We start from the raw sequence: 22308 nt of genomic DNA, 5'->3' as shown, positions 1-22308 counted from the left end.
TATACCACCTCATTCATCGGCTTCATCAATAAGTGCATCAACGAAGTCATCCCCACAGTGATCGTACGTACAGTTGAAGTCGGAAGTTTACATACACTTAGGTTGGAGTCATCAAAACTCGTTTTTCAACCACTCCACAAATTTCTTGTTAACAAACTGTAGTTGTGGCAAGTCGGTTAGGACATCTACTTTGCATGACACAAGTCATTTTTCCAACAATTGCTTACAGACAAATTATTTCACTTATAATTCACTGTATCACAATTCCAGTGGGTCAGAAGTTTAATATACACTAAGTCGACTGTGCCTTTTAAACAGCTTGGAAAATTCCAGAAAATGTCATGGCTTCTGATTGATTCAAATTATGTCAATTAGCCTATTGGAGGTGTACCTGTGGCTGTATTTCAAGGCCTACCTCCAAACTCGGTGCCTCTTTGCTTGACATCATGGGAAAATCTATAGAAAGCAGCCAAGACCTAAATAAAAAAAATGTGTAGACCACAAGTCTGGTTTATCCTTGGGAGCAATTTCCAAATGCCTGAAGTTACCATGTTCATCTGTACAAACAATAGTACGCAAGCATAAACACCATGGGACCACACAACCGTCATACCGCTCAGGAAGGAGACGCGTTCTGTCTCCTAGAGATTAATGTACTTTGATGCGAAAAGTGCAAATCAATCCCAGAACAACAGCAAAGGACCGTGTGAAGATGCTGGAGGAAATGGGTACAAACGTATCTATAGCCACAGTAAAAACGAGTCCTATATCGACACAACCTGAAAGGCCGCTCAGCAAAGAAGCTACTCCTCCAAAACCTGCATAAAACAGCCAGACTACGGTTTGCAACTGTACATGGGGACAAAGATCGTACTTTTTGAAGAAATGTCCTCTGGTCTGATGAAATAGAGCTGTTTCACCATAATGACAATTGTTATGTTTGGAGGAAAAAGGGGGATGCTTGCAAGCCAAAGAACACCATCCCAACCATGAAGCACGGGGTGGCAGCATCATGTTGTCGGGGTGCTTTGCTGCAGGAGGGACTGGTGCACTTAACAAAATAGATGGCATCATGAGGTAGGAAAATTGTGGATATATTGAAGCAACATCTCAAGACATCAGTCAGGAAGTTAAAGCTTGGTTGCAAATGGGTCTTCCAAATGAACAATGACCCCAAGCATACTTGCAAAGTTGTGGCAAAATGGCTTAAGGACAACAAGGTCAAGGTATTGGAGTGGCCTTCACAAAGCCCTGACCTCAATCCTACAGAGAATTTGTGGGCAGAACTGAAAAAGCGTGTGTGAGCAAGGAGGCCTACAAACCTGACTCGGTTACACCAGCTCTGTCAGGAGGAATGGGCCAAAATTCACCCAACTTATTGTGGAAAGCTTGTGGAAGGCTGCCCAAAACATTTGACCCAAGTTAAACAATTTAAAGGCAATGCTACCAAATGCTAATTGAGTGTATGTAAACTTCTGACCCACTGGGAATGTGATGAAAGAAATAAAAGCTGAAATTAATCATTCTCTACTATTATTCTGAGATTTCACATTCTTAAAATAAAGTGGTGATCCTAACTGACCTAAGACAGGGAATTTTTACTAGGATTAAATGTCAGGAATTATGAAACCTGAGTTTTAAATGTATTTGGCTTAGTTGTATGGAAACTTCCGACTTCAACTGTATATATCCCAACCAGAAGCCATGGATTACAGGCAACATCCGCATCGAGCTAAACACTAGAGCTGCCGCTTTCAAGGAGCCGGACACTAATCTGGACGCTTATAAGAAATCCCGCTATGCCTTCAGACGAACCATCAAACAAGCAAAGCTACAATACATAATTACGATTAAATCATACTACATCGGCTTTGACGCTCATCCGATGTGGCAGGGCTTGAACTATTACGGACTACAAAGGGAAAGCCAGAAGCAAGCTGCCCATTTTAATGCGAGCCTACCAGACGAGCTAAATGCCTTTTATGCTTGCTTCAATGCAAGCAACACTGAAGCATGCACGAGAGCACCAGCTGTTCTGGATGACTGTGTGATAATGCTCTCGGTAACCGATGTAAGACCTTTAAACATGTCAACATTCACAAAGCTGTGGGGCCAGACGGATTACCAGAACGTGTACTCATAGCATGTGCGGACCAACTGGCAAGTGCCCACACTGACATTTTCAACATCTCCCTGTCTGAGTCTGTAATACCTACATGTTTCAAGCAGACCACTATAGTTCTTGTGACAGTAACCTGCCTAAATGATTACCGCCCGTAGCACTCACGTTGGTAGCCATGAAGTGCTTTGTAAGGCTGGTCATGGCTCACATCAACAGAATTCTCCTGGATACCCTAGACATACTCCAATTTGCATACTGCCCCAACAGATCCACAGATGACTCAATCACACTCCACACTGCCCTTTCCCACCTGGACAAAAGGAACACCTATGCAAGAAGGCTGTTCATTGACTACAGCTCAGCGTTCAACACCATAGTACCCTCGAAGCTCATCACTAAGCTAAGGACCCTGGGACTAAACACCTCCCACTGCAACTGGATCCTGGACTTCCTGACGGACCACCCACAGGTGCTAAGGGTAGGCAACAACACATCTGCCATGCTGATCCTCAACACTGGGGCCCGTCATGGGTGTGTACTTAGTCCCCTACTGTACTCCTTGTTCACCCACAACTGCGTGGCCAAACATGACTCCAACACCATTAAGTTTGCTGACGACACAACAGTGGTAGGCCTGATCACCGACAACGATGAGACCGTCTTTAGGGAGGAGGTCAGAGAACTGGCCGTGTGGTGCCAGAACAACAACCTCTCCCTGAATGTGAGCAAGACAAAGCAGCTGATCGTGGACTACAGGAAAAGGCGGGCCAAACAGGCCCCCATTAACATCGACAGGGCTGTAGTGGAGCATGTTGAGTGCTTCAAGTTCCTTGGTGTCCACATCACCAACGAACTATCATATTCCAAGCAAACCAAGACAGTTGTGAAGAGGGCACGACAACACCTTTTCCCCTTCAGAAGACTGAAAAGATTTGGCACGAGTCCCCAGATCCTCAAGAAGTTCTATAGCTGCACCATTGAGTGCATCCTGACCAGTTGCATCACCGCCTGGTATGGCAACTGGTCGGCATCTAAGGCGCTACAGAGGGTGGTGTGTACAGCCCAGTAGATCATTGGGCCAAGCTGCCTGCCATCAGGACCTATATAATAGGCAGTGTCAGAGGAAAGCCCATAAAATTGTCAGATTCCAGTTACTCTAGTTATAGACTGTTTTCTCTGCTACCACACGGCAAGCGGTACCGGAGCGCCATGTGTATGACTAAAATGCTCCTTAACATCTTCTACCGCCGATCGTTGCCCCTGATCAAATAGTTAGTTCTTGTAGTAGTAACAACACATATGCTGCCTGAAACACCTCAGCTAGAGGTTCTGCGTAGCCAAACACAGACAGGTGTTAGTGGGGATGCTGCCAGATAATGGTGAGTGTGTTGTAGAGATGGTGGCGATGCAGCACAAAATCCCAGCAGAGGGTAGCTGTATTACACCCAGTCTGAGGTTCCTTTCAGTCTTTCTGGATGGCGATTGTATTTATTAGACGTCACTAATCCTTATGAAGGACTTCGTGGCAGAAGAGGTTACTCGACCAGTCAGCAGCCGATATGCCAGTTAAATAATTGGTGAAATGTTGCTTGATTATAAATTAAGGTTAATATCAGTCGTGGATAGGTGCTCAATATATACAATCAGTATCCTATAACGATATTATCACCAGTGCGATGGTAACACATTTACCTTTTAGATTAGACGACCGGAGTTCCAATCGCAGACAGCATCATGATTCATTCTGCTCATTATAAATACATTGATTTAGTTTTGGTATCAGTCTAACTTTTCTTATGATTTTGTTTGTAGAGCATACAGGCTGGCAGTTTATCGCCAGTTCACCCTATGGGCACGAGGGAGAATTGGACGAGGTGTGTGTCATTTCTTCCATAAGGCGCACATACCCAGAAGGAAAGCCATTGAATAAAACCAGTTTATTTAGTAAATCTAGCCTAACTGAAGTCAGACATAATGCATGCGCCTTATGTAAAAATAGTATTTGTTAGCTTGTCCACTATAACAGGTTCAAGTGTAACCAGATAAACTTGCTTTGAAGATATAACTACTTCAGTGTGCACAAATCCCATGTCCCTGTCGTTAAAGTAGTGACTTCAACTAGATTTGGCTGCCATCTATTGGAATGGAATGGTAACTACACTGTGCAGGTAGTTGGAGTCAAAGTAGACTTTAATAATATATGCCATTTTAGCAGACACCTTTATCCAAAGCGAACTGGGTACATGGTAGTGGAAACGGATCATAGAAACAGGATTACAATTTTGATATCATGGATGGTTAGTCCGTGCATTTATATGTCTGTCTGTGAAATTTGAGTGGTTACATTTCTCCAGCCCCATCCCTCAGTTTTTCACCAAAAGAGGAGCAGGGAGACACTTTGTTTCTACTGCTGATTGCCAATTTAAGAAGTTAAGATGCAGATTAAATCCACACTAAAATATGTTGCAGATACTATAAAAATGTCCCATCACTCAGACAGTTTTGAATATCCAGCACAGCAAACAATCAATCAAATGTATTTTACAAAAGCCCTTTTTACATCCAAATAATAACCACAGTGGTTATAGAGGGTGCAAAAGTTCACATCAGGCGCAAATGTCAGTTGGATTTTCATAGCTGAGCATTCATAGGTTGAGAGTCGAAACAGCAGGACCGCGACAAGGTACCACATCCATTGAAACGGGTAAAAAAATCTGTGGAAAAACAATTCCACTCCGATTCCCTTTTATGGATGGCTGATCTCACTCTCCGTTAGCTCCATCTGTGGCGGATAGGGGCAGGACTCGGTTGTATACTGATGGTTGTGAGCGCAATGTATCTGGGCCCCTGGCTCTTTAGTGATGGTCCCGGTGGACCGCTTCTCCACCGCAGCACAGGAACACTCTGGCACCCAAGGGTCAGGTTGGCATGCTGTACTAACTGTTCTTTCCTGTTGGTAGAAAACAATTGAGGCATCTGTTAGGCTATAGTTATATTCAAGAATCACTGCATATACTTGAAATTAACAACAGCCTTAGACATGACATGGATTTGCATGTACCTCTGCCTCCTGAACAGTCTCCTCCAAGATGAAAACATTTTCAGGGTTGACAAACGTGTTAAGACAACCCAAATATATCAGTTGGCATTAACAAGCGTCGTCTCTTGTATGCTTTGTCTACACACACACACACACACACACACACACACACACACACACACACACAGCAAAACACTTCAGACGCAATTGGCTAGTTACCTTCAACTAGTTGCAACAAAGTTGTCCAGTGTCTAACGCCAGCCTAGTCAACAACAGTCATGACCGGTTAACGTTACCTCGGGCTCCATTGCATTGACTCGCGTCGCCACCTCCGTTCAGTCGCTTTTGCTTGACTCCAAAGTCAGCGATGTTGTTGATCGGTCGGTAACCCCTACATTTGACATTTGAGGGTTATGGTGGAGGCGCAAGCAGAGGGCTTCAACGTAGGCCTATGACTCCTTTCCATTCGGAAACTCCCGGTTGCCGCATCGAAAGTGCCCTTCATCGCGAAGTCTGCCTCCGCGAAATGCTGTCTGCAGATTCTGCTTGTTCGAGCTGTCACATCCTCTTCAGGACATGGTGCCACTTCTTCAAAAGTTGTGGGTCCTTAGACTGGATGGTAGTTTACCTAGGGATTTTTTGGAGCCAATTCATACAGCCTGGCGCTATACAGTTCATGTTTGAATTACTACTTGTTGTTGCCATCTTCGTTATCTGCACCTAACCATACTCTCTTCGATTCACTCTCCGTGCGGAAACTCAATTCCACAGACAATATGCTGATTCCTGCCAGTGACGCACTGGTGTCAGTCGTTACTATGGCAATTAAAATGGCGCAGACCATAGCTCAAATAAACCTTGTTGACGATCAAAATACTAAATATAGAGATGTGCATTTAACATAACATGTTTAGTATTAGTGGATTGAATACATTTCTTTGCTTAGATTTACTTCATAAAGTGTTTCCATTCCCCTTTAAGACATTTTACTATGTAATCATATTGGATGATGACCAGTGGTGTAAAGTACTAAAGTAATTTTTGGGGTATCTGTTCGTTTATATTTTTGATAACTTTTACTTCACTAAATTCCTAAAGAAAATAATGCACTTTTTACTCCATACATTTTCCCTGACACCCAAAAGTACTCATTATATTTTGAATGCTTAGCAGCACAGGAAAATGGTCTAATTCACACACTTATCAAGAGAACATCCCTACTGCCTCTGATCTGGCGGACTCACTACCCACATGCTTTTGTTTGTAAATGATGTCTGAGTATTGGAGCGTGCCCTTGGCTATCCGTAAATAAAAAAACGAAAGGGTGCCGTCTGGCTTGCTTAATATAAGGACTTTGAAAATGATTTATACTTTTACTTTTGATACTTAAGTGTATTTAAAACCAAATACGTTTGGACTTTTACTCAAGTTGGATTTTCCTGGGTGACTTTTGATTTTACTTGAGTCATTTTCTATTGAGGTATCTTTTTACTTTTACTGAAGTATGACAATTGGGTATGTCCCCCCCCACCCCTTCAACCTCTGCAGCAATGCTGGCAGCACTCATACGTTTATTTCTCAAAGACAACCTCTGGATATGACGCTGAGCACGTGCACTCAACTTCTTTGGTCGACCATGGCGAGGCCTGTTTTGAGTGGAACCTGTCCTGTTAAACCGCTGTATGGTCTTGGCCACCGTGCTGCAGCTCAGTTTAAGGGTCTTGGCAATCTTCTTTTCGCCCAGGCCATCTTTATGTAGAGCAACAATTATTTTCTTCAGATCCTCAGAGTTCTTTGCCATGAGGTACCATGTTGAACTTCCAGTGACCAGTCAGTATGAGGGAGTGTGAGAGCGATGACACCAAATTTAACACACCTGCTCCCCATTCACACCTGAGACCTTGTAACACTAACGAGTCACATGACACCGGGGAGGGAAAATGGCTAATTGGGCCCAATTTGGACATTTTCACTTAGGGGTGTACTCACTTTTGTTGCCAGCGGTTTAGACATTAATGACTTATTTTGAGGGGACAGCAAATTTACACTGTTATACAAGCTGTACACTCACTACTTTACATTGTAGCAAAGTGTCATTTCTTCAGTGTTGTCACATGAAAAGATATACTCAAATATTTACAGAAATGTGAGGGGTGTACTCACTTTTGTGGGATACTGTACCTATGGCAGCTATTAGTCTACTATACTATAGTGCAAGTCGGCTTGGTTGGTTGCTGTGTCTCCTTGCTCCCTGTGTCACTCGCTCACAGTACGGCCCCTCCGCCCGTTAAAGCGTGAGAGGGAGAGAGCGATGATGCTCTCAGCTCCGTTTTTAATAAACTAGCTTCAAAAAATATATTTTTCTGCTGCTTCGATCAGTCTGGATCGTTCCCCCCCGGCTGAAAAAATTCCAAGGGTAAACACTGATTTGATTGCTTGTTCTATTGCCAACTCGACTTATTTAGTGCCAATTGTGGATAAAAAAAAATGCTTTAAATATAAAAATATTTCTTCATTATTGTATAGTCCTAGTTAAAGGAACTATTGGATATTAGAGCAACTTACCAACATTACGACCAGGAATAAGAATTTCCTGAAGCGGATCCTCTGTTTAGACCGCGACCCAAAACAACGGAGCCGTCTTCTGGTCAGGCTCCGTAGATGGGCACAAAAGTGAAAGCGTGAACCACTGCTTTTAATCATGGCAAGACGACTTGAAACATGACCGAATACAAACAGTGTCGCTATTCCCTCCGCAAGGCAATCAAACAAGCAAAGCATCAGTATAGAGACAAAGTAGAGTCGCAAATCAACGGCTCAGACACTAGACGTATGTGGCAGGGTCTACAGTCAATCACTGACTACAAAAAGAAAACCAGCCCCGTTGCGGACACCGATGTCTTTCTCTCAGACAAACTAAACAACTTCTTTGCTCGCTTTGAGGACAATACAGTGCCACTGACACGGCCCGCTACCAAAACCTGCCGGCTCTCCTTCACCACAGCCAACATGAGTAAAACATTTAAACGTGTTAACCCTCACAAGGCTGCCGGCCCAGATGGCATCCCTAGCCATGTCCTCAGAGCATGCGCAGACCAGCTGGCTGGTGTGTTTACGGACATATTCAATCAATCCCTATCCCAGTCTGCTGTTCCCACATGCTTCAAGAGGGCCACCATTGTTCCTGTTCCCAAGAAAGCTAAGGTAACTGAGCTAAACGACTATCGACCTGTAGCACTCACTCATCATCATGAAGTGCTTTGAGAGACTAGTCAAGGACCATATCACCTCCACCCTACCTGACACCCTAGACCCACTCCAATTTGCTTACCGCCCCAATAGGTCCACAGACGACGCAATCACACTGCACACTGCCCTAACCCATCTGAACAAGAGGAATACCTATATTAGAATACTGTTCATCGATTACAGCTCAGCATTTAACACCATAGTACCCTCCAAACTCGTCATTAAGCTCGAGACCCTGGGTCTCGACCCCGCACTGTGCAACTGGGTCCTGGACTTTCTGACGGGCCGCCCCCAGGTGGTGAAGGCAGGAAACATTGCCACCCCGCTGATCCTCAACACTGGGGCCCCACGGGTGCGTTCTCAGCCCTCTCCTCTACTCCCTGTTCACCCATGACTGCGTGGCCATGCACGCCTCCAACTCAATCATCATGTTTGCAGACGACACTACAGTGGTAGGCTTGATTACCAACAACGACGAGACGGCCTACAGGGAGGAGGTGAGGGCCCTCGGAGTGTGGTGCCAGGAAAATAACCTCACACTCAACGTCAACAAAATAAAGGAGATGATCGTGGACTTCAGGACGGGACAGTATAGTGGAAAGTTGTAAGTTCCTTGGCATACACATCACGGAGAAACTGAAATGGTCCACCCACACATCAATGCCTTTCTTAAAATCAATACACAAGTATATATTTTTAAACCTCCATATTTAGTTATTATTACCTGCTAACATACATTTCTTTTAACTAGGGAATTTGTCACTTTTCTTGCGTTCTGTGCAAGCAGACTCAGGGTATATGCAGCAGTTTGGGCCGCCTGGCACGTTGCGAACTGTGTGAAGACCATTTCTAACAAAGACCGTAATTAATTTGCCAGAATGTTACATAATTATGACATAACATTGAAGGTTGTGCAATGTAACAGGAATATTTAGACTTAGGGATGCCAACCGTTAGATAAAATACGGAACGGTTCTGTATTTCACTAAAAGAATAAACATTTTGTTTTCGAAATGATAGTTTCCGGATATGACCATATTAATGACCTAAGGCTCGTATTTCTGTGTTATTATAATTAAATCTATGATTTGATAGAGCAGTCTGACTGCGCGGTGGTAGGCAGCAGCAGGCTTGTAAGCATTCATTCGAACAGCATTGTCGTGCATTTGCCAGCAGCTCTTCGCTGTGCTTCAAGCATTGCGCTGTTTATGACTTCAAGCCTATCAACTCCTGAGATTAGGCTGGCAATACGAAAGTACCTATTACAATATCCAATAGTCAAAGGTATATGAAATACAAATGGTATAGAGAGAAATAGTCCTATAATAACTACAACCTAAAACGTCTTACCTGGGAATATTGAATACTCATGTTAAAAGGAACCACCAGCTTTCATACGTTCTCATGTTCTGAGCAAGGAACTTAAACGTTAGCTTTTTTTTTATGGCACATATTGCACTTATCCAACCCTTTTTTGTTTTTGCATTACTTAAACCAAATTCAACATGTTTCATTATTTATTTGAGACTAAATTGATTTTATTGATGTATTATATTAAGTTAAAATAAGTGTTCATTCAGTATTGTTGTAATTGTCATTCTTTTTATCTATCGGCCGATGTTAATCGGTATCAGCTTTTTTTGGTCCTCCGATAATCGGTATCGGCGTTGAAAAATCATAATCGGTTGACCTCTACTCTATACCATCTACTGCATCTTGCCTATGCCGTTCCACCATTGCTTATCCATATATGTACATATTCCTTTACGTGTGTGTGTGTGTGTGTGTGTGTGTGTGTGTGTGTGTGTGTGTGTGTGTGTGTGTGTGTGTGTGTGTGTGTGTGTGTGTGTGTGTGTGTGTGTAAGGTAGTTGTTGTGAAATTGTTAGATATTACTGCATGGTCGGAACTGGAAACACAAGCATTTCGCTGCACTTGCATTAACATCTGCTAACCATGTGTATGTGACCAATAAAATTTGATTTGTAATTCTCTCTAACTTTATTTTTTTGTTTCTTGTATTTAAGATTTTCTGTGCCCCTGAAATCACTTTCCACCCTGTTAGTTTGTAATTCTCCATTTAATAAAACCCCTTAAATGTGGTGTCATTGTAGGAAGTGTCATAATTTATTCGGTGGTAAAACAATGGTGCAAAGCTAAATAAATATAAACACCGCTCACAAATGGCCACCCTGTTACGCTAAATTAGAGAATAATATGTTGCTAGGTGAATCTTGCTCACTCAGAGATATGGCTCATTTATACTTCAAATGTCAACCGTGTTAGGATTATTCACAAACAGGTTGGGAAAATTTTTAGAAAATTTGCTCACTTAGCGGGAGGGATGGGGGCAGCTTCTTGTCACGTGCGGTGTTCAGTATCAGAATGGCTGTCAGTCAAAACCTGTGAAGAGCCTGAGCTCTGATGTCATGTATAGAATTTTACTGTACAGCCACTGCATTCCAATTTAGGTTCAGTGCCTAAATCTGCCATTTTCAACCCGGGTACAAGTGTGAAGGGTTAACCCAAACCACAACTACTACAGATCAGGGCACCAGTCACAATGATGCAAGAAATATGTTTGTCAAATACACCCAGCCCAGTGGCAACAACATTACAGTTCAGAGTGCAACTAGACTTTTTATTTAGTTTTACTTTCATACAGTTGTGATATAATTTCTGAAAACCCTTCTGTTGTTTACAGCCAAATGAAATGTAAACTTGTTAATATTAGTTGGTGAAGAGTAGAAACCCACTGAAGGTGTTGTAGTTTCCACCATCTTCGTATACTCTCCTGTTAGCTGAGAGCCGGGCGAAGACATTGTCTCCCACCTCCAGCTGCACTATGACAGCTGTCGTGACGTTGTATTAGTTAATGTGACGACTGTTGCTCATCGAATGATTAACGGTTTATAATTACGTGATTAAATGAATTAAGCAATGAATCAAGCAATTATTAACTCATTAACCTGGGGCACCATGGGAACATTGTTTTGATTGAGTTTCTATTTCCCAAATTAACTCAAAGGATATCAGAATATCGATTACAACAGTCGCTAAATTAATCAATTTCCTCTACAGTCTCATAATCTGAAAGTCGTATAATCCGGGAATCTGCACGGACCCGGGCTTTACCACTGAATTTACCACACCAATCTTAGTTGATTATTTATTTACTAGCAAGCTAAAATGATGATAAAAATGCACATACACAAAACACAGTCTAGCTATTGATTAGGACTTAGTATAACGGGCCAACACACTATGGCGCTTGTTACCCAAAATGGGGATTTTAAAGAGAGAGAAAGAAAGGAAGTACACGAGAGAAATATACATTTGGGTTCATTTGTCAGCCATGCTTATTTAAAATTAGCCTTGCCCCGAACTGCCGCTCTTATGGGTCAGAATATAATGATGTAATTACGTGTTGTAGTTCTCAGGTGGGAAGCTCCGCGTGGGTCGTTTAGGCTTCTAAATGACGCACTTCTTCTCCGGCGCAACTCTCTGGTTGTCCTCACGATGTCAGTGTCCTTCTTGGCTAAGTGGTCTGATCCTCACCCTTGATCGGAAAGGGGTCTTCTGAGGACAGACAGCTCTGTAGCTCAGAGCTCACAGCTTCGGCTCGAATGGTGTCGATACCACGATTCAATGGAGAGTGGAGGCTGGGTGGTTCGGCTTGAATTCACCCGCTTAGACACAGCTACTCGTCCGTAGCTCGTGTAGAAAAATATTTCTTTGTCTTCAACCTTGTGTTTCGTTTTGGGGTTCGTCGACTTTGTTAGACCTTGGCTGCAGCTTGGGGTCAATAGTCTACTATGTTAATTCTTCACTCTCCTGTCTTATACCCTCGGGTCAGAAGTGGGTGTAACAGCCTTTAGGGCGATTCTCTGGGCGGACCAAGTACAAGGGGGCAAGGCTTAGATTTGGCTAAAAATCCGATTTTAGACACTAACTTCACATTTCATCTTTATCAAAACATTCTGTTTGATTTGGATATTTTCCAAACAGCGTACAATGTATAAACATCAGGCATATACTGGGAAAACTCTTAAAGGTACAATGTTTTCATAATAACGTCATCTCTTAACCTTTAAAACAAATACAAAAGTTACATACATTTTAATATTCCACTTTTCGTCATAACCACCATTGTGGCTGACGGAAACCATTGTTCCAAAGTTCCTTTATTGCATGTTTAAGGTTCTGAGGCCAGTTCTCCATTGTTAGGACAAAGGAATTTCTCTGTATTATGGGCATGAGGTGTCATAAAACCCCCACATCTTCAGACCCCTAGATCTCTCCTCCTCTGTTGGGGGTTTGGGAGATAATCTGTAGGGTGGTGGTCTCCTGTACCCTGACCTGATCAGGACAGTCATGACACAGCATTGCTTCCTGACACAGCGTCCCATGTGGACACGAGAAACTCCTCGTTCTTCATCAAAGCCACGACAGCGTTGGCGTTTCCACTGTAGAACATAGTGTAGCGGAAGTAATACACTCCTTTGACCATGGCTGTGAAGATCCCTGTAGCGGGGTTGTATCCACTACCGAAGTTGGAGAAGACTCTTTTGTACTGCAAGGGTGTGTCAGTGGTGAAGGGTCCTATGTAACCAGAACCAGATGTTCTTAGAGCTGCGGAGAAGGCCACCTTTAGCTGACCAGCGGCTATGTCCTTCTTTAATATTTCCAGTTTTTCTTGAGCTTTGTTCACTGTTCAGTTTGTCCACCTGGCTCTCGCTGACTTGTAGCCTGGTCTCCACAGCTCCTAGCTTCTGATTCATGGTTTCTAGTTTCACCTTCAGCACAGCCAGCTCACTGATGAAGGAGCAGGTTTCAAGCTGACTGTTAGATAAACTGGTCCCCTCACCTTGTGCCCCAGACAGTGTGAGGCACAAAGACAGCATTAGTAGGACAACAACCTTCATTCTTAACTTTTCTTGTCTTTTAGCCTGTCGTTCTCTTATGTCAAGTGTTTAGCAGCGAGTTGAAGTCTTCAGGAACTATGTGCAGTCAATGAGGGGGATTTTTCTCATAGGGAGGTTCTTTGGCACATGGATGAGGAAAGTTAAGATAAGAGAGCGAGGTCATCCCTCCCAATTACTGGAATATACTAGAATCAATGTTAAGCGGTCAGTCCTCACCAGGGTTGCAAAATATCAGTTCCAGAATTTGCATTATTACATTTTTTTCTATGAAAACTCTGAATTCATTTTATTTTTCAGTAGGACTTTATTAAGCTATTTATCTAAAAAAATATATGTGTGATGTTTTAACTTGTGGATGAGGAACTTTGATTTGAAAATAGGTTGTCCCTTAACCTTTTACCCCGGTGGGCTTAAACAGTGGTCCACACAGAGCCTTTCTTGGTAGTCTTAAACAAATCTACACACCTTACACACATTATGGGTTTAAATTGAAGAAGGTACCTGTACAATGTCTGATATAGAGTTTGCACTTTATTACATACATCACAGAAGACAGAAATATAACACAATGCCTAGTTTGTTTATTGAGCTGTACACTCAGGTGACTATTCAAAGATGCTCAGCTGGTCAATATTCCCATCCAGTGATTCCCCAACATCTTGTTAACATGTGCTCTGAAAATGGAGCAGATATCTTATACCAATCTGACTGTATATGCTTCTATCCATAACAAGGTTTAGACGTCTTTAAGGTTTCAACCTCCCAAATGTCACATTGTGTAAAATCTTTCAATTCATTCCTATAACTTATATGACCGCATTCTTATGGCCAAAATGACCAGCTGCTATGTCCTTCAATGTCTTCAGTTATTCTTCTTCCGAGGGGGACCAGGGGCATTTCGGAACGGGTCCAACTTTTTGGACCCGGGAAGAACTCTATCCCAGAACCTGGACAACTTATTGTCGCGTGCGGTGTTCAATTTCAGAATGGCTGTCAGTCAAAACCTATACAGTGCTGTGAAGAGCCTGAGCTCTGACTTCATGTATAGCATGTTAATGTACAGCCACTGCATTCCAATGTAGGTTATCGGTGCCCAAGTCTGCCATTTTCAACCCGGGTACGAGTGTGAAGGGTTAACCCAAACCACAACTACTACAGTAGATTGACCTTTGATCAGGGCACCAGTCACAATGATGCAAGAAATATGTTTGTCAAATACACCCAGCCCAGTGTCAACAACATTACAGTTCAGAGTGCAACTAGACTTTTTATTTCGTTTTACTTGTGAGAATTTCTGGGAAACATTGTTTATAGCCAAATGAACTGTAAACGTGTTCATAATAGTTGAAGAGTAGAAACCCATTGAAGGTGTTGTAGTTCCCAGAATCTTCGTAGACTCTTCTGTTGGCCAAGAGCCTGGCCTAGACATTGTCTCCCACCTCCAGCTGCACTATAGCAGCATTGTTGTTTGAAGAGCATGCATCCTCTCGCAGCGCAACGGGTGATATTCCCCCCCAAACTCTATGCCTGGGCTTTTCCAACCTTGTTCATGCAGCTACCCAGTGCTTTATTTGGGAAACTAAGGTAAGTCTGTTCGGGAACCTTGATAGTAACATGTTTTCACAATGAAACACATTTAAACTGTTGAAAGCCCCTCTCTCTGTGCACTTGAGAAAGGAATGAAGGAGAGAGGGGAGGAGATGGAAATGCACGGTGGTGAGATATTCTAAAGCTAATGTGTCAGCCTATTAATAATGAAAATATAAAAAATGCCCTAATACTAGGCTATTGAAATACAAAATCACTATAATTATAGGCTAACTCTGTAAGCTGCCCTGCACAATCAATGAACCAACAGCATCGCTTAGGCCTATATGTTCTCTGCCAGACTCATGGATAGAACGTTTGGAGCGTAGAATAAGGTAACCAGTCCATTCAGTATACATAATAGTACAATCCACAAGACGATTTACTAGAATTTGTTTAATTTTGGAGTAAAGGTTAAACCAATTATATACCAAAGACATCTTAAATCAGTGAATTTATTTTTTGCCGTGCGTAATATGTGGGTGGCAATGTATTGTATAACGACGACACAACCATTATTTAATTCAGGGTTTTGTCAGACTTGGGCTCATACTGTATGGATAAGCTCTGTGTATGGGTGTTTGGAATGATTCACCTTTAGAAAGTGCTGTCCATTTTGTTGTTAGGCTTTGAAACAACGACCATACTTTCCATTCTTTCAACCTGTTGAATTTCTTTCTTCAAATTTATCAATCACAGTGAGGTGTTTTTTTTTTTTTTTTTAAAGCAAGATACTGTTTTGATAAGTGTTATAATTTGTTTTGAAGTTAGAGGGACAGTAGAGCCCTGAGTAGCAGGCTATTAGCGACCTGATGGTCGTTAACGAGTTGGGGACAACCAAGCATGTCCAGAGTGCATAAGAGGAGATTACCGTGACTCAATGGTCATGTGGAATTTTACTGCTATCAAGACTCCTGGGTGCTGGTGTGGCGGTAATACGGTCACCACAAGTGACCAAAGGTGGAAAACACTGCTCTATTCCACCCACATGATAAAATACCTGTTTAGAAGGTCTTGTAAATACATTGTGTACTTCTTGCTTGTAGGTAAAGAAGGCTTTCTTCGCCTTGGTTGCCAACGGGGTGCGGGCAGCCCCGCTATGGGAGACGAAGAAGCAGAGCTTTGTCGGTAAGTGGGAAATGTCTCTGCTCTATCATTCTTCTCTCTCCTCCACATCCTTAACCTTCTTTAGACGATGCATTGCTTCCTTTCTCTCCATCCTTTGTCGGCTCTCTTGCCTCCATCCTGTCTTTCCCTCGCTTCCCCTTGAACCCGGCGGGCTCCTCTACTCTCCTCGTATCTGGGCCAGTGTAGTGCAGACAGATATAATACTGTTTGCTCCTCTACTCTCCTCGTATCTGGGCCAGCGTAGTGCAGACAGATATAATACTGTTTGCTCCTCTACTCCTCGTATCTGGGCCAGCGTAGCTGTCCCGGCTGCAACAAAAGGATGTCGAGTGTAGAGCCTGACGTCTCCCTGCAACCTTCCACGCATCAGAAATCAAGCCCACTTGTCCGATAGAGCGAGATGCACAGAGATGCACTTTACTGAGAATCAAGCCCTCTGTTCCACTCCACTGTTCCGTCTCACCTCTAGGCGATACTGATGTCAATGAGGAGTGCGTGTGTGGAACAGTCACAGAAATGGGCCCTGGTCTCGTATCTGCCAAATGTCTCTTCTGTTCTACCTGTACCCACCTCCCTCCCTCCACGCTGCTCCTTCTGTTCTACCTGTACCCACCGCCCTCCCTCCACGCTGCTCCTTCTGTTCTACCTGTACCCACCTCCCTCCCTCCACGCTGCTCCTTCTGTTCTACCTGTACCCACCTCCCTCCCTCCACGCTGCTCCTTCTGTTCTACCTGTACCCACCTCCCTCCCTCCACGCTGCTCCTTCTGTTCTACCTGTACCCACCTCCCTCCCTCCACGCTGCTCCTTCTGTTCTACCTGTACCCACCTCCCTCCCTCCACGATGCTCCTTCTGTTCTACCTGTACCCACCTCCCTCCCTCCACGCTGCTCCTTCTGTTCTCCCTGTACCCACCTCCCTCCCTCCACGCTGCTCCTTCTGTTCTCCCTGTACCCACCTCCCTCCCTCCACGCTGCTCCTTCTGTTCTACCTGTACCCACCTCCCTCCCTCCACGCTGCTCCTTCTGTTCTACCTGTACCCACCTCCCTCCCTCCACGCTGCTCCTTCTGTTCTACCTGTACCCACCTCCCTCCCTCCACGCTGCTCCTTCTGTTCTACCTGTACCCACCTCCCTCCCTCCACGCTGCTCCTTCTGTTCTACCTGTACCCACCTCCCTCCCTCCACGCTGCTCCTTCTGTTCTACCTGTACCCACCTCCCTCCCTCCACGCTGCTCCTTCTGTTCTACCTGTACCCACCTCCCTCCCTCCACGCTGCTCCTTCTGTTCTACCTGTACCCACCTCCCTCCCTCCACGCTGCTCCTTCTGTTCTACCTGTACCCACCTCCCTCCCTCCACGCTGCTCCTTCTGTTCTACCTGTACCCACCTCCCTCCCTCCACGCTGCTCCTTCTGTTCTACCTGGACCCACCTCCCTCCCTCCACGCTGCTCCTTCTGTTCTACCTGGACCTACCCCCCTCCCTCCCCGCTGCTCCTTCTGTTCTACCTGGACCTACCTCCCTCCCTCCCCGCTGCTCCTTCTGTTCTACCTGTACCCACCTCCCTCCCCACTGCTCCTTCTGTTCTACCTGTACCCACCTCCCTCCCTCCCCGCTCCTTCTGTTCTACCTGTACCCACCTCCCTCCCTCCCCGCTGCTCCTGTTCTACCTGGACCCACCTCCCTCCCTCCCTCCCCCGCTGCTCCTTCTGTTCTACCTGTACCCACCTCCCTCCCTCCCCGATGCTCCTTCTGTTCTACCTGGACCCACCTCCCTCCCCGCTGCTCCTTCTGTTTCTACCTGGACCCACCTCCCTCCCTCCCCGATGCTCCTTCTGTTCTACCTGTACCCACCTCCCTCCCTCCACGCTGCTCCTTCTGTTCTACCTGGACCCACCTCCCTCCCCGCTGCTCCTTCTGTTTCTACCTGTACCCACCTCCCTCCCTCCCCGATGCTCCTTCTGTTTCTACCTGGACCCACCTCCCTCCCTCCACGCTGCTCCTTCTGTTCTACCTGGACCCACCTCCCTCCCTCCACGCTGCTCCTTCTGTTCTACCTGTACCCACCTCCCTCCCTCCACGCTGCTCCTTCTGTTCTACCTGTACCCACCTCCCTCCCTCCACGCTGCTCCTTCTGTTCTACCTGTACCCACCTCCCTCCCTCCACGCTGCTCCTTCTGTTCTACCTGTACCCACCTCCCTCCCTCCACGCTGCTCCTTCTGTTCTACCTGTACCCACCTCCCTCCCTCCACGCTGCTCCTTCTGTTCTACCTGTACCCACCTCCCTCCCTCCACGCTGCTCCTTCTGTTCTACCTGGACCTACCCCCCTCCCTCCCCGCTGCTCCTTCTGTTCTACCTGGACCTACCTCCCTCCCTCCCCGCTGCTCCTTCTGTTCTACCTGTACCCACCTCCCTCCCCACTGCTCCTTCTGTTCTACCTGTACCCACCTCCCTCCCTCCCCGATGCTCCTTCTGTTCTACCTGTACCCACCTCCCTCCCTCCCCGCTGCTCCTTCTGTTTCTACCTGGACCCACCTCCCTCCCTCCCCGCTGCTCCTTCTGTTTCTACCTGTACCCACCTCCCTCCCTCCCCGATGCTCCTTCTGTTTCTACCTGTACCCACCTCCCTCCCTCCCCGATGCTCCTTCTGTTTCTACCTGGACCCACCCCGCTGCTCCTTCTGTTTCTACCTGGACCCACCCCGATGCTCCTTCTGTTTCTACCTGGACCCACCCCGATGCTCCTTCTGTTTCTACCTGGACCCACCCCGCTGCTCCTTCTGTTTCTACCTGGACCCACCCCGCTGCTCCTTCTGTTTCTACCTGGACCCACCCCCCTCCCCGATGCTCCTTCTGTTTCTACCTGGACCCACCCCGCTGCTCCTTCTGTTTCTACCTGGACCCACCCCGCTGCTCCTTCTGTTTCTACCTGGACCCACCCCGCTGCTCCTTCTGTTTCTACCTGGACCCACCCCGCTGCTCCTTCTGTTTCTACCTGGACCCACCCTGCTGCTCCTTCTGTTTCTACCTGGACCCACCCCGCTGCTCCTTCTGTTTCTACCTGGACCCACCCCGCTGCTCCTTCTGTTTCTACCTGGACCCACCCCCCACCCCGCTGCTCCCCATCTTCTTTTTTTAGTACTATCCTCAGTACCAGTGAGTGTATGTGCTTGGTGAAATCCAACACCTATGCAATGTGAATTATCACTGAACAAGGCCTTTCTCTGTCTCTCTCTAGGAATGTTAACCATCACAGACTTCATCAACATCCTCCACAGATACTACAAGTCTCCCATGGTACGTGACCTCTCATGAAACAGATACATGAGTCCTGGGTTGTGTTCATTAGGGCTTGCATTGGAAAAAATTATCTAAAATGAGTCTCCAATTGAAGAAATCCAAGTTTTTGTTCGTCCCTGATTCAGTCCATAATACTGAACACGACCGTAGTTTGAAATGGTATGGCTTCAACTTCCTATTGTCACCAAGGCCAGTGATGTGGACTGACAGTAAAATGCAGCGATATATAGTGGGAGGCTTATCCAGCCTCCATCTCAGGCACTATGTGCTGTGTCATGGAGCTTTAAAGGCAGAGCGGGAGGGACATCATTAATCATCAGGTCATGAGTAGGGCTGTTACAGTGACCGTATTACTGCCACACCGGTGGTCACGAGTCATGACGGCTGTCAAATTCCACGTGACCGTTTAGTCACGGTAATTAGGCTTCTCCAAGCTCTGATGCTGCTGATGGTCATTAGTGGCCTACCAAACTTGCTAACTGCCTGGTACTCAGCACTCTATTGTCCCTCTAATCACTCTGACATCAATGCAAATGTAATCAAAAATCGAATCAAACACTTGAGAGCCCATGAGCTCGTGTTGCACAACATTTCTATAGGCTTTGAAATTGCGTGAGAACAGAGTGATGGCCTCTATTAAAAAGAGGAGGATCCCATCAGCTTTCTATAGGCTAGGCTAGTATATTTATTTCAACTTTCCTAATATTAAGCACATTCTCTTTACAACAGTCTACCTGGCTGGCATGAAAATGAACCACGGGAAAAGCGTCCTCCATTCACTATTTGAAAGCATAGATATGTATTTTTTTCCGCTGCCTCTGTTTCGAGGCCAGTGCATGATAATGGTCCATTCGAAATAAATAAATTCACACACATAAAATAATAAATAAATTCACACACTTCATAATAAAAGCAGTGGATGCGTAATCGAATTTGTGGTCATACTGACCAGCTCAAATAAACAGCAGCGTGCTATATGGCAGACAAATCCAAACTCATTTCTCAGCATGTCCAGCCCACTCATTATCTCAGCCAATCATGGCGGGAAGGTTGTTCACTTTGTCTGTGGCCAAACCAACTAGGCTTGTAATTGAACATTTTTTCCCCCCTTATTTACATATGGCATACAAATTTTAAGCCACATGAAAGTAACTCTAAATTAAGCATATAGGAGTACCTGTTTCTTTGTTTACCGCGCAATACAGAATAGCCGCATGTGCGCACTCAAATCGTTTGGAGAAAATACCCTTTCTATTTTATTCAGCTACGTTCAATTGTATTCTTCAACCTATAAAATAATGCCACGGAATTCTAAGCAAATCTTGTCTGCTAAATTAACTAGTGCAGCCCACAGCCATATGGCATAGCCAGATCAGGACCTAACGTAAGGACAACGCAGTATGCCATTTTGTTCTTCTGAAATAGTCTACATTTTCTTCATAAAATGTTTCTTTAGACCTGTCTAAAATAAATAATGGATTTATTGTGATGGTGTAGGCTATATTACATGGATTTGTTAGACTTTTTAAAATGTAGATGTTCCAAAGGTCTGCATCAGTGGCTTGTAGGCTATGTGTGGAAGACAGAAGATGCTAATTGTGTTTGGTAATTAACAGTCAATTACCGTGAGACCAGCAGTTATTTGCTTGAATATCACCAGCTGGCAAAATGTAATGACCGCCACAGCCCAGTGCTGCAGCACAGTTTCTCTGTTCTGACCCAGGGCTTACCCACGCGGGCACGCACACAATTTTGCTTTGCTCTGTACACATCTCACATAGACTCATCCACACTTCATATCTCTCTCACACTCTCTCTTTACTGTTTCTCACACCAGCTCACACACACTCTTTTCCCCCCCCCCCCCCCCCACACACACACACACACACTGATTATAGTCAAGTATAAACAGGGTAGTTTGGGTCCTGGATGCTGATTTGGCTTACAGCTGTGGTATATCAGACCGTATACCACGGGTATGACAAAACATTTATTTTTACTGCTCTAATTACATTGGTAACCAGTTTATAATAGCAATAAGGCACCTCGGGGTTTGTGGTATATGGCCAATATACCACACCCCCTCGGGCATTATTGCTTAAGTATAACACACACTGATTTATAGTCAAGTATAGCGCACACACACTGAACTCACTCCCTTGCACTCACCACAGCAGATGTGCCAGCCAGCAGACTACAGTAGTCTGTAGTGTATAATTTTATGGCCTGCTCTGCTGTTGTGTGATGAGAGCCACTTCCGTGTGGCTGTTTTCTAGGAGTCCTCCCTAGTACAGCTGATCTTAACCCCATATCGACAGAATGCAGTATTATCATATTTCTTATTTTACCAGGTTGGTGTCATTTGAGAAGTAAAAGTTATTTCGCAAGAGGCCAGGTCAAATTAACAGAACACAGTGACGAATGATTTTCACTGCAGGAAAATACGTTTTACAAAACATTTTGAAAATAAAAACCTCTCAATCAATCTCATTTGACTCAGTGGTGAGTTACGGTGTTCCATTGTTACCTGAGTAGTCACACCTGTATGCTACACCCATCGTAGAGAGCCAAGCTAGTGAGGCTAGCCCTCTTGGGATTTCCACTGGCCCAAATACACATTGGTATTTATTAGGTCAGGAGACAGTGAAATAGTTTGTTGTTATCCTAATGCCTTTTAGTTAATCCATCGTGGAGAGAACCACCAGCGCAGTGAAAGCGTTCGTTAATCCTTCCATATCAGACTCCTGTATATTCATGCAGAACTGGAGTCAGTGCCTCTGTAATCTCGGAGTTAACTCCGAGATATGGTTGCTAAATTCTGGTCACTTTCCCCAAATTCACAGGTTTTTCAGAGATCCCGGTTGGAAGATTCAATATGCAGCAAATCTGGAATCCTTCAACTGTGATTTCTGGAAAAACTTGGGCATTATAGAACGATACCTGTATTTTGCAACCTTAGT

The 22308-nt window shown here is 44.9% G+C and overlaps 1 protein-coding gene and 1 long non-coding RNA gene across 7 annotated transcripts in view; one reads left to right on the top strand and one right to left on the bottom strand.

Annotated features, from left to right (window-relative positions):
• Nucleotides 1-22308, top strand: part of prkag2a (protein kinase, AMP-activated, gamma 2 non-catalytic subunit a) — a 149629-nt gene that overhangs the window by 116652 nt on the left and 10669 nt on the right. For all 6 annotated transcript variants that reach the window (XM_029693818.1, XM_029693791.1, XM_029693807.1 and 3 more), the window contains 2 exons: nucleotides 15968-16049; nucleotides 19287-19345. In XM_029693818.1, coding sequence (XP_029549678.1) covers nucleotides 15968-16049; nucleotides 19287-19345 — 141 coding nt within the window. The remainder of the gene's footprint in view (nucleotides 1-15967; nucleotides 16050-19286; nucleotides 19346-22308) is intronic.
• Nucleotides 4295-11877, bottom strand: LOC115150495 (uncharacterized). The gene is made up of 2 exons (XR_003867114.1): nucleotides 11834-11877; nucleotides 4295-5072 (listed from the first exon to the last, which is right to left on the bottom strand). It is a non-coding gene; the product is annotated as an uncharacterized LOC115150495 (long non-coding RNA).

The sequence above is a fragment of the Salmo trutta genome, chromosome 2 (genome assembly GCF_901001165.1).
Source record: "Salmo trutta chromosome 2, fSalTru1.1, whole genome shotgun sequence".
NCBI lineage: Eukaryota > Metazoa > Chordata > Actinopteri > Salmoniformes > Salmonidae > Salmo > Salmo trutta.
This window is presented reverse-complemented; position numbering and strand designations above follow the sequence as displayed.